Raw genomic sequence first — 17346 nt, 5'->3', positions numbered from 1 at the left:
ACTAAGGAGATCGCTGGTTTCTCTTACATAGTTTATTAACTAAGAATGCAAATATAATCTTAGTTTTAAAGTTCATCATAGCCTAAAAGACTAGGCTTTTCCTTTTTCATGTGATTTTTACTATGTGGGTTTTTTTTCTCATTTCTTATTGATACTTTCAAAACCAAACAATTGTTTTATTTGTGACATGAAGAACACGGGTGTTTCCACAAAAATAATTATAGTAAAAAATCCTATCCTTCCACTTAACTGCATCATAATGAAGGGCTTTCTTCTCTTCTGTTTGTTTTACAAGTCCTATTGCCACAGCAGTGCAGGAACTCTTGCTCTCTTGGAACATCTGATGGATGGTGTTGGGCAGAAAGTGTCATGTATTATTTCTTCCTTAAGTAGTCTCATAAGATAAAGGTTTTTTTTAAAAAATATATAAAATTATAGAACTTTACTTTTCAGTCAAAGTGTCAAAGCATATCATATAGTTTAACTAAAGAAATCTCTAGTATCCAAAAATCTTGTGAGGAGGCCTCCCTCCTCATTACTCAACCTCTAGTAGAAATTCCTCATTGGAGCGTAACCGAGCAATTCAGAGAATCAGCTTTTGAATTCCTATTGGATAGGATTTCTAAATTATTCTCCTCTGCTTTCTCCTTTCTAATATTTACCTTTACACCAGGCTTTCTGTGCCTGTTTCTAAATGACATAGATATCATGTGAGTAATCTCTTCTGGTTGAAAATGTAATTTATTTTAATTGGAACTGAAAACTTGTTTGAGGGGTGGCAGGAGGAAACTGTTCCTATTTCCTGCTATAGTTCTCTCAGCATCTAATTACACCCATAAAGAGAAACAATGGGGAGGCTGTGTGTTATTCAGTTTAATGTGGTTAATTACACGATTCCCTGTATGCATGCAAATACACCAGAGCCTCACAACTGATACAGCACCCACACAGCACATTTATCAGCTGTAACAATTGTGCTTTGAGAGCCCATATGGTATACCTTCTAGATATAAATACTTATTTACTAGAAAAGGTTTCTAGTTCACCAAAAAAAAAAAAAAAAAAAGAGGAAAACACAGCAGAACAGACATCGAATCAAAAAATCTAACCATTAGCATCTGTACTTTCCACAAAAGTCTTGTCAATACGAATTAATTTCTTGCAACTAGAAACATACCCTTCTTACTGAAATGCCTTTCCCCATGCTTTCCATGTACATACTTCAGGGAGGGTCCTTTTTTGTATTCCTATACCCCAAAATACTAACAGAAGTTGAACCAAACACTTAACTTCCAAAACTTCGAAGAGATTTGGGCCACCTCAGAATGGAATAAAGGTAACAGTCAGATTTTCTGCAAGTCAGAATCTGTTCCTAGGTACTCCTGAGGATACAAAAATCATACTTTAAATATTATCTGTCTCTGAGGCCAAGGTTTCAGCTGGGACAATGACACATCAGGTAGATGGATCCTCTTCGTTACTACTCTCTCTCCAAAGTCTTGCATAAGCAATACTTTGGGAGTCCAAAGGCAGACAGAGAGAGTAGGTGGTCAAGGAGGGTACAGATGAGACAGCTGCAGGCACTCCAAACAGCCTCTGAACAACATGCCCTCCTCCATACGCTTCGGTAAGCTTAATGGGGAATAATCATCAGTCAGGCACTGCAGAGTAATAGCTCTTAATGGTAGCTTAAATGTCAAACGCCTGTCCCAGGAAGCACATGTGAAAGGACTTGGTCTTAAGAAAAGACAGACAAGTCAAAGAGCAACTCTTCCAAGGCCAGATTTTTCAAGAATAGTGACCAAGGGAAAAAAAAAAAAATGGGAAAAGGAAGTGCTTATGGTGCTCCTCCTATGAAGAATCAAAGAAATGTTTAAGAGGCTTAGCATGAAACAGTCTGAGCTCAGCTGAGTCACTGGGGTTCTTGAAGCAAAACAGACAATGTGAATAATTGATAAAATAGGGGCAGACATTACAAGGAATAGTCTTGATGCTTGAAGAATACGATGGCTTTTGTGAGGAGTTATCCTCTCTCCCTCACTACACAGCTGGAACAGTAGGAGGTCTGTTGAGAAACAGTGTTAAGAGGGAAGGAGGAATGTGCGCAAGTTGGAAGGAAGAACATGGATTCGTTGAGAAAAGAAGCAGCAGAGTTTAGCTCTGATCTATCTTTGAAGCTGGCCCTGCTTTGAACAACAAGCAGGACTAAGTGACTTCCAAACCTGCTGGCCAACCTAAATTATTCTGTGGTTTTAGGGAAAGGCCTTAATGTAGGAAGAACGTAACAAAAATAACATTATCTTCATTACTGAATGAAACTCTATGCTGGAAAAAAAAAAAAAAAGCTTTCGTTTGGAGAATAAGTCACTGATGCCTAGGGAAAGCATGTGATGAAATAAGAGCAAAAGAACCTGCAAAAGAGAAGATAGATGTCTTTTGGCAGACTAATGCTTTGCTTTTGTTTAAACTAGCTAAAGTGAATAATTTAGCTTCAAGAGCACAGTGAATAACCGCTATTGCTACAAAGTTTTAACCTTTACCCATTCAATTAATGTTAGATCTTAAAAGCTCTTCTCAAAGAAAAAAGTTTTACATAAAAACTAGGAAAGATTATATTCATATTCCTGATACTCTTACACATTAAAAAAAAAATAATTACAGCCATTGAGGTTTTAGAACACACACAGAACATGATCATCTAATGTAAAAATTTAGAATTTTTGCTTATGCAATTGAAACACGTTTCCTTCTGCCACAAAAATCTGCAGCAAGCAAAGGTGGCAGACCTTCATCATTTCATTGCTACCTCAATCCAACACAAATCCAGTTTATTTTTCACTGCCTTCTCAAGTAAGATAACCTGAAATTTTTCCCAAATGCTTACTTAGAAAAAGAAAAATCAGACTTCAAAATAAAAGGCTGGCATGCATTAATTGCTTATGCTTATCTTCTCTCCTACCCTTGTGGCAGTCTTCCGGCCTGTGCCTATAGCAACAACTGGAGACCTTTGTGTTCTGGCCTTACCATAATGGTTATTCTTTCTCTCTTGCATGTTAAAGAACGTACAGCCTCAATGGCAGGTCCATCAGGAAGCAGCCAGACATATCAAACGCATACCACCAGATGGCATCTTCAACTAGTTACATTTTAAAATGCCTTCAGAAAGAGATGGTACATTTGATGCAGTCTTTGTTTCTGAAGCCTCAAGCCTCTATATTGCAAAAAGCAGAAGCACTTTTGAACGCCTTGATCAGTGCCAGCGATCTGATAGTCATTTTGTGTTGCTAAAACCACCAGTTTACCGAGGATACATTTGTTCCCTCAACAAGGGTTCAGGAAGCCACAGAAGTATTCTGCACCATGCTTGGTGTCCTCTCCCCACACATCTCCTTAATGCTTCTTCTCTAATGTTACAATAAAAATCTAGGTGCAATGCCACTGAATTTCCAGGGGAAACCAGGGACTACTGATTTACACAGGATTTAATTACTTTCAATGTTGGCCCTCTATATTAAGAGGTGGTTTTGACCATAAAAAACGTCTATGTGCGTCTGGAAATCTTTTCCATCTATAATGAGCAAGTCTATTGCCAGTACCAGATACCTTAATAAAAACAAAACAATAAAAAACAAAAATCCAAACCAAAAACCCCTAAACCTCAAGTAATTCAAAGAGATTCAGTAGACTACAAACCCATTTTTAATCTGCTGCAATTAATCATTAAAATAACAAGTATAGCATACAAACCACCCTCAAATCCTTAACAATGTTTCACTGTACTTACAAAGCAACCTAGGCTGACTTCAACACTGGCTTACCATGCTAATCTCATTTCAAGTAAAATTTTGGTGAAAGAGCTATCACCTGTCATAGACTCTAATAATTAACTGCAATTTAGAGACACTTTTTCTTATTTGTTCAGAATTCAAAGACAATTTTCTCCTCAAAGGAGTTTTACCCTTTCAACTGGAGTTTTTATGATTCTTTGGGGAAAAAATGTAACCTAGCTTTAAGTATGTAGGCTGGTCTCACCAACAGCTCTTAGGGCTACTTCTCTTTACTTTTAGTTCTGTGTCTGCATTGAGGCTAGCTTTTCCCCCCTTCTTAAAGTCTGATAGGAGCCAAAGGAAATGAAGTGGAACAAAGAAGCAACATTAGCTTTCATAATTTATTGTTCTAGACAACTCCGACTATTGCCTGTGACAGAAATCAAGCCAAGCAGAAGAAAATGGAAGTGTTCTTGCACTGCCACTTCATCAAAGGCTGAAGTCACAGGATTGATTTCTATGGCCACCAGCAATGCCCCCAACCCACACTGCCACCCTGCAGCTCTTGGGCTGTATGTACAGAGGGCACTGAACACAAAAGAGAACATGCATGAAAGACTAAATGTGTTGTGGGTTGCTTTCTTTGGTTTTTAAGGTTATAAATTAAAAATGATACATTAAGGTGTTCTTTATTAATAACGGTTAATAGAGAATAAATCTGACACAATTCACTCAATTTTATCTCCTTGATTATTAGAAAAAAAACATATATATTTTTGGTCTGGCTGGATAAATTCCTGCAGTGACTTCTCACAAGCTGTTTTTCCTGATTTCTGAATTCAGCCTACTTTGAGTGAAGCAATACTTTTGTGGTGTTTTACACTTGTAAAATAGAATTTCTTGCAGAGGTAGATTTGGAGCAAGAAGGGGGAGTAAGAGGGACTGTCAGGCATTCAACATGGCAACTGCAAGTTAGTAACATATGAAAGCATTGATGCTGATACACCTAATGAGCCAGAAGGATTCTCCGTAGCACCTTCCCTTGCGCTGAGAACCAAAAAGCTGTTTTGATTCTTAGCCATAGGCTCTTAAATTGGAGCTTAATCCATTGCCATTGTGTCCTTGGGTTGCCTGCTTTAAAGATGACGACGTAGCTGAATCCAAAAAAAATCACAAAAAGGAATAACACTGACTTAAACCAAGTGATCCATGAGGTTCAACACAACTGCCAAGCTCAAAGGATTATCTACGCAATAAAGAATGGGAATTTAAAAATGGCATAGGACTTAGATTCCTCTTGAAAATTTAATTCTTGCTGAATCTTCATCAGAGGATGAGGAGCAAGATCCTCCTCATCGATCAAGAGTATTTTCTCATGAAGTAATTACCATCCCAAGTGGTATCAATACATTAATTTCAATGAAATTTAGATGCCCAAACCTAAGAGAAGAGAGATGCAGAAGTCAGAATCATTCTGGAGACAGCACCAAGGAACAATTTGAAACTCACCATTTAATTTTTTGATGCCCTAAAAAACAACACATAATGACCCCCGGGTCAGAAGAAAATGTTATGGTTTGACATACTACCAGTACAAATCATGTACACTATTGCCAAATCCCCTGTGATACTTCCGAAGACTTTCCGAAATCAACTGCAGACTGAAAACATGTTCCTGTTCAGCACAATTAATCTTCACAATTGGTGCATTTATTTAGAGAGCATGGATTTTACAGAGTTTAAAGACAATCTGAAAATGAGAATTTTTTTAAACGAATTAAAGTGGTTTGAACTATAGCAAATATTTTTTTTCATTTAAAAAGGCAATACCTTCACAGAATATATTATGAACACATGGAAATTATTCTATAAACGTTTTATTAGATAAACTGCAGAAAACTAAATAGAGAAAGTATCTGTGTCAGCTCTGGTTGCATTTTTTAGAAGAATTAAAAGGCTAATGAAAAAAGCATCTAAAGGCAGGAAGAAGTAGAAGAACCACTCATTCCAGAATAACATCCTTCTATAAGCACCATTCCCAACTTCAATGCTGAGTTAACACTCTTCCTAAGTGATGACAGGTAATGTTTATAATATCTCTTAAGAGTGAACCTGCTAGTTATCTCCTTTGCACTTGCCAGTGCTTTACAGTCAGGTTTTGGTGAAAGGTTAGACCCACAAAGTAAAGCACAGATGAAGGCAAGAGACAGTTGGTGTTAGCTCCAAAAGCACAACCCAACCCTAAACAGGGGCACACACCTGTACAGCAATTCCTGTACCAGATGAATGCAGTGGTACCTCCAGGTGGCAATGATCAGCTGACACAAAACACTGTTTGTCTCTGTCTCTTGCAAGTCCACCCCTTGCACTCCTCCAGTTCCTTTTCTTTTCTCCCACTGTCGTTCCCGGCTTGACTTCTGCACTACAGCTGCTCTACAGCTGTTGCAGGTACGGTGTGATTAAGACACAATCAATACGCCTTCCTGCCTCACACATGTATAAATTGTGACCCTCTTATTTCACACAGACACACACAGACAGTCGGGACCCATCAGTCCGCACGTGACTGGTAAGATTTTTGGTTTGCCGGGCAAAGGGGAATGCAAATAGATGCTGGAATTTCCCTCTGCTCCCTTCTAGGTCTCATTCATTTCAGCAGCTCCTCCATCCAAAACAGAGGAGGAAGGAATGTGGGTGGTTGTGATTTCACCAGTGATCCCACTGCATTCCCACACCCCTTGCCAATATAAACTACGACCTAAGATTGAATTAAATTAACCTGAGGCCAGAATCAAAAGGAGGATTAACTAGGCAAAGCTAAGAGAACACGAAAGGAAAGAACAAAGGATCTCTTTCTTTCTAATGAGGATTACACACTGCAAACCTCATGGTTATTTTCAAAAAAGAAACCAAGTGTCAAAGACCCAGAACTAAGCAGTTCTAACTCAAGTTGCGCCACCAACTACATAAATGCAAAGCAAATAAAAAACCTGATTTACAAGTTTCATAAGAATCTTTGAGAAGCTACAGTAAACACCACTGGTACAATGTACTATGTCTTCTTGGAACAGCCCTAGAAGAAATGCTAACATGCTATACTGTGTCATCAGTATTTATATGATGAAGCAGCACCCACACACTAGATAAAAGATGGTAAGAACAAAGTCCTAAAGACTTAGGTATTTCCAAGCAGTTTGTTTTTGTGGTTTTGCTAGTGGTTATTTTTTAATCAGTGAAATTTTTGTGTTGACTTGAAGCCCAATACATGTTTGATCCTCCACTTCACAGCATCAAATTCAGCTCCATATCAGATTCCAGGATTTCATTTTGGCTTATTTGACTATGGCTTTTGCACCAAAGCAAGTTAACTAGAGATGGATTATTTCTAAGAACAAGTGAGACAGTTGTAAAGAATACAGCCTGTAGTGTCCACTGCCTTGGCAATAATGACAGATTCAAGCAGTTGCTACTAGAAAACATCAGCTCTGCCAAAATGTCAGACGCTAATGTCTGAAGCAGCTCAATTAAGCTCCAAGACGCAACCACTTTATTCTATAAGGGATGCAGGCAGGCATATTTCAATCTATATCTGGAACCAACAGCACCATTTAGGGAACGAACAGATCAAAAAAAAATTTAATACATACAGCCTTACATCTTCACCCTCTTTTGGAAGTCCCAGTTTTTCAGCTACAAGTGATTTGATGTATTATGAGTTCTCAATAAAGCATGCAAAATAGCTGGAGCAGTGTCGGGTTTAATCAGCAATCTAATTAAAGGATCCAATCAAGTTCACTTTAGCTGTTCAACAGTGTGTTTATATCATAAATTATTTTTAACAGGAGTTTAACATGCAGGTTCTCTGTATTTTAATAACATATTCAACAGTGATATGTAAAGGGAAAATTACTGCAACAGCAAACTGTTCATGCGTACTTTGTGCAAAGACTATTTCTAACACATTTTTTTAAAGGACAGCAAATATTTCTTCATAAAGTCTGATTAATTTATTAAGTCAGAGAACACATCTGCCTTATACAGGCATGTAAAAAGGATTGTACTATCATTTGTTTTCAAGAAGGATGCAAGAGTAGATAGTGCTGCTGCTACTTTCCGTTTCCTCCTCTCGCACAATTTCAACCTGTTCTGTTAAAATGTCATATTATTTATGGAAACGAGATCAGGAATTGACATTAAGAAAGAAACAAGTCAAAGTTTATTTCAAATTAACATTTACCTCACTGCAGCCAAAGTTAATTTTCCTATGATGAAGGAGAATTAAAAGCAGGCAATTTATTCTGACAGTGAGAATAATTTGCTGAAAAGTGTCCAGTTCTCAGGTGTTACTGGTCCACACAAGGAATGTAATGCAGAAACTCAAACTGCTGTAGTAGTACCAGCAATATGTGGGACTCTCATGCATTTTAAGGCTAGAATAAGCAAGATACCAGCATGTTTTCAGAATAACTAGCGATACAGTTAAAGCGGCTAAAGAAGTTACTCACAACTGAAGATACCACTACTTGGGTGAGATACCGAAAAAAGTCATACTGTAACCAGCACCCTGTTCGGAGGGCACTTACTTTCAGTATCACAATACTGAAGACTTTTAAGGACAACTTTAATGAATGCTTTATGGCAAAGAAGGGAAAAGAGTAGTTCTTCTGTTTAACACTTACCCTCAGAAGCTCCAGGCATCTAGACTTCAAACCAGCATTAAAGTCTTTAGACTTGGGAAGACACCAGCCACTTGGGATGAAGATTTATAATATGATCATGTAAACACTTTTTTCACAACACAGAAGTAAATGTTTTTGTTAGAACAGCATCCTGGAAATTTGTTTCCTCGATGGAAATCATGGTACATTAGTTTTAGGTAAAAATTTAATAACTTAAGTGTGAAACAGAAGTTTTAACTAAAAGTGCTTTTACTGAAATGTTAATTTCAGACAAATTTTGATCTTGTGCTAACATGGATATATCTTACAGTACTTGTAGGCCTCTAATAAGCAATCTTGTTTATTTTCCATGCTGGAATTCTATCTTAAACTGCCTCAAAGGTAAAAATCAGAAAGAACTGGTTTAGTTTGACTCTCCAATTGCATCAGAACATTTACACGTGAGCCACAGTTCAATGCAATTTTAAACAGTATTGCCTTTTTACTATAATGTTGGCATAAGTACTTTTATTAGCTTGGCTTAGCATTGGTCACCTTAGCTAGATATTCTCAAGGTTTACAAAGTTCTAACTTGCATAGCACTAGCAACCTTCTAATATTATTTTATGCTACCAAATGAGAGAAATTGTGCAAAGGAAAAATGCATGTGGAACATGAAGAAATGTTCAGTCCCCAGAGACCCTACCATCCCATGGAATAATGCACCCAGAGAATATCTGGATGCCTCAAAGATCATAAAGGCACATGCTGGCAGGAAAGGGCTTTCTCTCCATAGTTTTTATGGACATATAATGCACCAAAGATTTTCAAAGGTCCCCAGAGTTGCCGTGGTTGTTCCCACACAGGATGCCTAAAACCTCTCCCCTCCCATCAATTTAGAGTTCAAATTGCAAAAAACTCTCAGCATGCTCACTACAACACAAACGTTACAAGCAATTCAAATATTTAAGTTATGTTTCCATGCTGCTGTGACACTCAACCAATTTTTTTTGGATTTTTTACGCCAAGACACTACAACAAAACTGCAAGTGGGTATATTCTCCCTTAGCATCCACAAGGCTAGTGTTTACATACCTATTGGAAATATGTAGGCACCCTACGTTACGATATGCAATGCAAAGGGAATAGCAAGGAAAGTTCTGCAAGCAACAGTGGTTTCCATGCATCTACCACATCCGTAAATGTGGGAGCTGGAAAAAACAGAACTAGTAGAGGAAAACAGGATGGCCAAGGAAAAGACCTGCAGAGACTGAGACACTCTCTACACTGTAACAATAACCTTTTATTCTGTCTTCATTCAGTGCTCTCCTGTCTTCACATACCAAGCTGCATGCACCTGGCATTTCAGAAAGCTTTGAACACAGGATAGCACAGCATCAGGGCTTTATCTATGAAGCACATGATGGTTTAGAACAAGAGTATATGCTTGTTTTACATATTTTCCATTATTTCTAAATGAGGGACTGACAGATGCTTATGGACATATAATGCACCAAAGATTTCCAAAGGTCCCCAGAGTTGCCGTGGTTGTTCCCACACAGGATGCCTAAAACCTCTCCCCTCCCATCAATTTAGAGTTCAAATTGCAAATAACTCTCAGCATGCTCACTACAACACAAACGTTACAAGCAATTCAAATATTTAAGTTAGATTTCCATGCTGCTGTGACACTCAACCAATTTTGTATATGCTTGTTTTACATATTTTCCATTATTTCTAAATGAAGGACTGACAGATGCTACCTCCTCTGCCTGTATATGGGCCTGGCTATTGTCACCAAGCCAGAAACTGTTGTTGTTGCCACTGCTGGTGGTGGCACCCACACAAACAGAATTGAGAATATCTGTACACAGACAGCTGCCTTGGTAACATTCATATGTTACATATAAGTACCATATGCAAAACAGCAGCATATGACTTAGGTTTTTGTGTTCTTAGTTTACTAGAAAACTCTTGTTAATAATGATGGGCAGAGACTAACCAAAAGGAGTGCACACTGAGTATGCAAAATAAGAGATGTCAAATGTTCCAAAAAGAAACAAAGCACGTGTTAATTACTTTTAAAAGAGATATCAACAGGGAAAAAAGACTTACCTTAAAAACACCAACAGACATCTCTTATAAGCTTATTCACTTGTGCAGTCGTATGTGCAAGAGATATCATGCCATTTTTCATTCAGTATCTGTAAATCTAACAGTATCCTCAAGAAAAATAATCCACAAGGTACAAGCAAAGACACACAATGATAGATATTAGACAGACATACCATTTAGAATTCTAGGTCTACCCTGTAGTTAAGTATGTCGTTTAAGCAGGTATAAAAGCAACCTGCTCTGCTCAAAACAGAGCCAAGTTCAAAATTAGATCTAGCTTCAAAGCTGGAATTAGCTGTTATCATCAGCTACTTCGCTGTTGAAATCAAATTATGGAGTATGACCTTTGGTTTCTTGTATTTTAATCCCAGCCCCTCCAGATTAATAATGGTATTTAACTTCTTGTAGCTGGTAACTTTTGCAGATGTTGGAAAACAACAATTTCTCATGTTCCAAAAATGCAGGTTTGGTTGCTTTGAAAAGGATCAGTGAACTGAGGCCCATCAATGTCAATAAACCATACACCTAATAATTAAAGTGAAACCCACAAATGTCGGCAAAAAAAGAACTCCATATATAGGATGTGACACAATTAAGGTTTCAAGTACAAACTCTTTTGCATATGTGTTATGGTACAAAGTCCTTAATGATACAGTCACTTTCTGCTCTTTTCCATGCAGTGGACAGAACAAACTATAATCACGGAGTGAGCACCTTTCAAGATGTGTTCTCTTCACTTGCGTGAAATCTTTCGTTACAAAACTTCTATGAACCCTGCTCTGAAGACAGCATGATCAGCTTGCTCATGCACTTTCAACACCACTCAGTATAGCAGTATCTCATCGCTTCAAAAGACGTTTGAATTACTGTCTTCAAAACACAAGTGAGCTAAAGGGTCCATTTTACAGACTGGGAGCCAAGCAAGGGAACATTGCCATCAAAGGCTTTACTTAAATTTGTTTTACGGACATAACACATTCAAAAACCCAAAGAACTTATCATTTTAGATAATTCTATAATATATGGAGGTATACATGTATATTCATGCACAGTGAAAATTATCCATGCATTGAAGTCAAAGGGACACATTGCTTGGCATGCAGTTAAGAGTGTTCAGTACTTAAGAACAGCAGATTTTAGACCTGGAAGTGAGGGTCCATAAAAACAAGCAGGTAATTAGTCAGTCATCACGCAAAGGGGATATTCACTTGCCCAGAATTGCTCTGTATAGTAACGAATCTATATAATAAAGCCACATAAAGCTACTCATGCAATTTGAAATCTGGCATTCCCAACTGTTCTTTGAAGTGTGACTTCAGTAAATATTACCATTAGGGAGGTTCAGAGATACATTTCCTTAGCCTTCTAGAAAAAAACAATTACAAATGAGCCAATTTCTCCATGTGTCATTATACTGCTATGAACACAAAACAGGACTGGAAATTCCAAGGCTGCCATAGAGACATCTTTCCTTTGAACACTGAACATCTGAAGTCTAATAGTAGATCAACCTCATTAAACGCACAAGCTTAAGATGAAGCCCACATGCCTCCGAGAGAAGAGAGTATAGATGTCAGGAACAACTCATCTGTGGAAGATGGCTCCCTGTCCCCTTGCCGTCTGCCCACTCCCTGGTGGGTGAAGGTTGGCATGGACATTCCCCATGGTGCCGCAGGCAAGTGGAAAGCATCCTGGTAACCCAAGGTGCCTAGCTCGCTTCTTGCCCACACTGGAAACTCAAATGACCCCACAACCCTTGTGCCAGCCCCTCACTGCTGCCAGTCATGAGACAGGTCTGTACTGGTAACTGCTTTTACCACGGCTGTCACTCTGCAGCCAAGCCCACTCCACCACGTGTCCCTTCATCTCCCAGACCAGGTGCCTTGCCCAGCTAGTCCAAATACCCTGTCAACCTCTTGCTCATCTTCCTACTTTGCCTGCCCAGCCATACTCTGTCAACCTCTGACTCAGCCTCTTGGCTATTTCCTTGTCTCCCAAGCTTTTCACCTCTACCACAGAAGGGCAGGGGTTGGAAGGGACCCCTGGAGATCATCTAGTCCACCCCCCCACTAAAGCAGGTTCACCTACAGCAGGTCGCACAGGATAACAGGTGAGTTTTGAACATCTCCAGAGAAGGAGACTCCACAACCTCTCTGGGCAGCCTGTTCCAGTGCTCTGTTACCCTCAAAGGAAAGAACTCTTTCCTCATGTTCAGACAGAACTTCTCATGTTCCAGTTCATGCCCATTGTCCCTTCTCCTCTCACTGGGCACCACTGAAAAGAGTCTGGCCCCATTCTCTTGACATCCACCCTTTAGATATTGATAAGCATTGATAGGATCCTATTCTCAGTCTTCTCCAGGCTAAAGAGCTCCAGGTCTCTCAACCTTTCCTCACAAAAGAGATGCTCCAGTCCCCTCATCATCTTTGTAGTCCCCCACTGAACTTTCTCCAGTGGTTCCCTGACTTTCTTGAACTGTCAGGCCCAGAACTGGACACAGGACTCCAGATGTGGCCTCACTAGGGCAGAGTAAAGGGGGAGGATGACCTCCCTCAACCTGCTGGCCACATTCTTCTTAATGCACCCCAGGATACCATTTGCCTTCTTGGCCACAAGGGCACATTGCTGGCTCATGGCTAAGCTGCCGTCCACCTGGACTCCCAGGTCCTTCTCTGCAGAGCTGCTCTCTAGCACTTCAACCCCCAGCCTGTACTGGTGCATGGGGTTATTCCTCCCTAGGTGCAGGACCCTAACACTTGCCCTTGTTGAACCTCATTACGTTCCTCTCCACCCAGGTCTCCAGCCTGTCCAGGTCTCATTGAATGGCAGCACAGCCTTCTGGTCTATCAGCCACTCCTCCCAGCTTTGTGTCATCAGTAAACTTGCTGAGGGTGCACTCTGTCCCTTCATCCAGGTCATCGATGAATATGTTGAACAAGATCAGTCCCAGTACTGACTCCTGGGGAACATCACTAGCTACAGGTTTCCAGCTGGACTCTGCTCTGCTAATCACAACCCTCCAAGCCCTGCCATTCAGCTGGTTCTCAACCCACCTCACTGTCCCCTCATCTAACCCACACTTCCTAAGCTTACCTATGTGGATGTGATGGGAGACAGTGTCAAAAGCCTTGCTGAAGTTGACGTAGACAACACCCACTGCTCTCCCTTCATCTACCCAGCCAGGCATGACATCATAGAAGGTCATCAGATTGGTCAAGCATGATTTCCCCTTGGTGAATCCATGTTGACTACTCCTGATATAACCATCTTTTCCTCCACATGCTTAACATCCAGAATGAGCTGCCCCATCACCTTTCCAGGGATGGAGGTGAGGCTGACTGGCCTGCATTTTCCTGGGTCCTCCTTCTTGCACTTTTTGAAGATTGGAGTGACATTGTCTTTCCTCCAGTCCTTAGGCACCTCTCCTATTCTCCATGACCTTTCAAAGGCAATGAAGTGTCTTCGCAATAACATCTGCCAGCTCCCTCAGCACTTGTGGGTGCATCCCATCATACATTCTTGTCTTCAAGTCAAGTGGTCAGTCTCAATCCCCTCTTTGTTGTCTGTTGAGCAGCCCCTGTCACAACTTTTCATCCTTACTTTTTTTTTTTTCCCAGCCTTTCCCTCAATACACTCAATTTTTTGGACCAATTCTCCCCATCCTTCCCAACTCACATTCACAAGTCAAGATAAAAGTTGCCTCAGATCCCTTGCCACTTCCCAGATGCAAGAAGAGCCCTGATAGCAGAGCACTTGGAGTCTCTTCTTGGTTCAGGCTCTGTTCAGATTCATACCCAAAGAACAGCAGCCCCATGTAATGACTACACAAATAGTTCACCTTGGTTGTAAGCCAGAATTGTAGCAAACTATGCATGTATGTATGTCTGTATGTAGCAAACTGAGAATTTGAGCTAAGGTTGCAAATGAATTCATCAATACTTCAAAAGGTTTATAACCCTGTCAAATTTGGAAAAAAAAAAAAAAAAAAAAGTATTAACTCAAAATTACAATCTCATAGGTGCTTCCAGCTAACCACAGACACAGTTTTATACATCAATACAAACAACGCATTGTGTATTCCACATGAAGGCTCTTTGTATGCCTCGCCCCATAAATCATCTTCTCCCTCAAATCCAGGTCTTCTATCTACCCACTCTATTTCACATGACCTGGCTTATAAACAGAACTCTGATATTTGTTCTGAGGACAATTATATGACACCTTAAAATAAACAAAAGAGAAATTTCAAACTGACGGATGCCTGCACAAGGCTTTAAGAAAAAACTTTCTGTGTTCTTTAACATTTATCAAGTATATCACTGTACTAATCCACAGGACTCTTACTTCAAGAGTTATGCTCTTCTCTCTTCTTTTTGATGATCACCATCTCATTAACCAGCTACAGGGATATGTTTCTAAAAGATGAAGGCATCTTCCACAAAGGATCCAGATATTAATGATTTATGACTGTCACAAGAGTGCTTGCCATGTCTAAAGTCTAAAAAAAATCTAAATCTAAAATTTATTTTCTTCTCCATGCTATCAGTGGTTTTGTTTGTTCTTGTATACATTTGAAAAAGAGCTTTCCTCTACTCCATAGTCATTTCTTGATTGCCTGTATACCTTGCACTTCCACCACATCATTGGTCAATTGATATTCTCTTTACCCAGTCACCTGCTGTCATATTACTTACACAAAGAAAATTGTCAGGCCCACAACAACATGCCTCACAAGCTTTCCCAGCCTCCCCCTCACAATTTTTTTTTTCATTCTTTTGATGATCACTGTCATAACTCCAGCTTTCATGTTTGTTCATACAGAACATTAGCACTTCTCAGCTACCCTGCTAACAAGCATTAGGAGCCCAGCTTCCCTACGCTAGCTTAAAAGAGAGTAGCTACCAGCCACCCTGACGAATGCTGCAGTATCTCACTCACTGCATGAGAATAATTTCAAAAGCAGGAACAAAGCAAGATGTAGGCTCAACTGAAAAAAAAAGAATCAAAGACTTACATTATACCAGTGTTATACAGTGGGGTAACCTTCAGGAGATTAATCTCCAAAATACAATTCAGAACAATTCCAATACCTTCAAAAGCATTTAAGAAAAAAAAAATAAAGAGAAAAATTAAAGAGAAAAAGAACATTAAACATGGACTCATGCAAATCAGTTGGGACACAACACACCAGACCCGTCCTGCTACCATCCTCAACTGTCTACATCTCTCAATGGATTAAAAAGAAAAAAAAACAATCACACTTAAAAAAAGGAGAAAATCCACAGTAAGGTAGAATTTCTGCATGTCTGCCATTCAGTTACAGAGAATGGTATTGCACCTCTCCAACTTCTTCCATTTATCCAGAAATGTCAACAAAAATATCTGTAGAACTTTATTCTCAGTCTATTCGGTGGTTCCTTTTATTCGTCCTGTTTTCTTTATTCATCTATGAGCTGCAATAGGATTGATAACTTTTTCATCAGAATTGTACAGCAGCACGAGAAGTTAATTATTACATAAAAGATGACACACATTACCTCTCTAGGTCAAGCTACAATCCCGTATTTGGATGTCATTTCTAAAATTACAAGCTTTAAAATTCTAGTTCAAACACTATGCTTTTCAGTTTCAAAGAAAGCTTCCTGAAAATGAAGGTTTTGCTACTTCTGTGTAGTTTTTGGTGAATGCCCCCAGTACTGATAATAAAGACTGGTCTGCAGCAGATGAACCTCTCTCTCTTACTTTTGTCAGGGCTCTCCAGAAACAAAAATGGCAAAAGGATCCACCTTCTTAAATGAAGTTTTATAGTTTGGTTTCAGAGTTTCAGCTGGCTGGAATTAGTTATCTTTTGCCCCACAGCTAACTTTCCATGCCACAGATTGATTTCTTGCCAAAAATGCATTCATAACTGATAAAGACCACAAAAACGGGAGGAGGCACATTAGAGCAAGCAAATGCATTCATACATTCAGAATGCAGTCAGAGGCAGGAGACAATTAGAGAAGGAAATTCAAAGCATAACGCATTTCCTGAGGATTAATGAGTGGGTGGTAGTGTTTGATAGTCAAGGGCAGGATGGGTTCTGCAACCAGCACAATTCATTAATCCCCAGGCAACACAAACTGGGACTCTGCTAATTTTTTTTCCTTTTTTCTGCACTCGTTATTTTCCTTAAGTGTTTAATTAAAATTTCCATGTACTCTTACACCATTGTTCAGAGCCCAGTGCTGTCTGTATGTCTGAACAGTGCTACTATGGTAAATTACATCTATAAAATTATGGAATTAATACCTGGTGCAAAAGACCAGATAACTTTTCAAGTTTAAGAAAGTTCTTCTAGTCTTCTCCTAGACACTAAAAATGTTCTCTGCCTTAGAAACAGAAAGGGCTCAGCAGATGTGATCCTTTCTTTACAAGATGCTTGATGGCCTCTATTACCCTAGTGGTAGCAAAGAGAGAATCAAGTATTGGAGAGAACAAATGATTTTCAAGCTGGCTTTCAGCTCTCCTTAGGAAGCCACATACAGTAATGCATTACTTAACATGTCCCAAACCAGCAACCATCCCCTCCATCATCATAACTCCATACTAACCTGTGACTGGTGCATCTATGTCCAGCAAATTTTTTTCCTGGCGGAGAATTGAAGCTCCCTCTGTTATTATTCTCAAAGCAACGCTCTCTTCCAGTCTCCCTTCTTTCATAAGGTGTGCCTTTAAGATATCCACGCGAGGTTTTCCATCATTATCAAACACTTCCTTAGCTGTGAGCCGGTGACTTGGAGGAAATGGGACAGCTGAGTGGAAAA

The 17346-nt window shown here is 39.5% G+C and overlaps 1 protein-coding gene across 2 annotated transcripts in view; it reads right to left on the bottom strand.

The window, feature by feature from the left end:
• The window catches only part of PPP3CA (protein phosphatase 3 catalytic subunit alpha), a 194966-nt gene that overhangs the window by 95619 nt on the left and 82001 nt on the right, over nucleotides 1-17346 (bottom strand). For both annotated transcript variants that reach the window (XM_086464760.1, XM_086464759.1), the window contains exon 2: nucleotides 17134-17334. In XM_086464760.1, the coding sequence (XP_086320886.1) occupies nucleotides 17134-17334 (201 nt within the window). The remainder of the gene's footprint in view (nucleotides 1-17133; nucleotides 17335-17346) is intronic.

This window comes from Leptosomus discolor, chromosome 4 (assembly GCF_034619465.1).
Source record: "Leptosomus discolor isolate bLepDis1 chromosome 4, bLepDis1.hap2, whole genome shotgun sequence".
Taxonomy (NCBI): domain Eukaryota; kingdom Metazoa; phylum Chordata; class Aves; order Leptosomiformes; family Leptosomidae; genus Leptosomus; species Leptosomus discolor.
The sequence above is the reverse complement of the archived record's forward strand: the minus strand, read 5'-3'. Positions and strand labels throughout refer to the sequence as shown.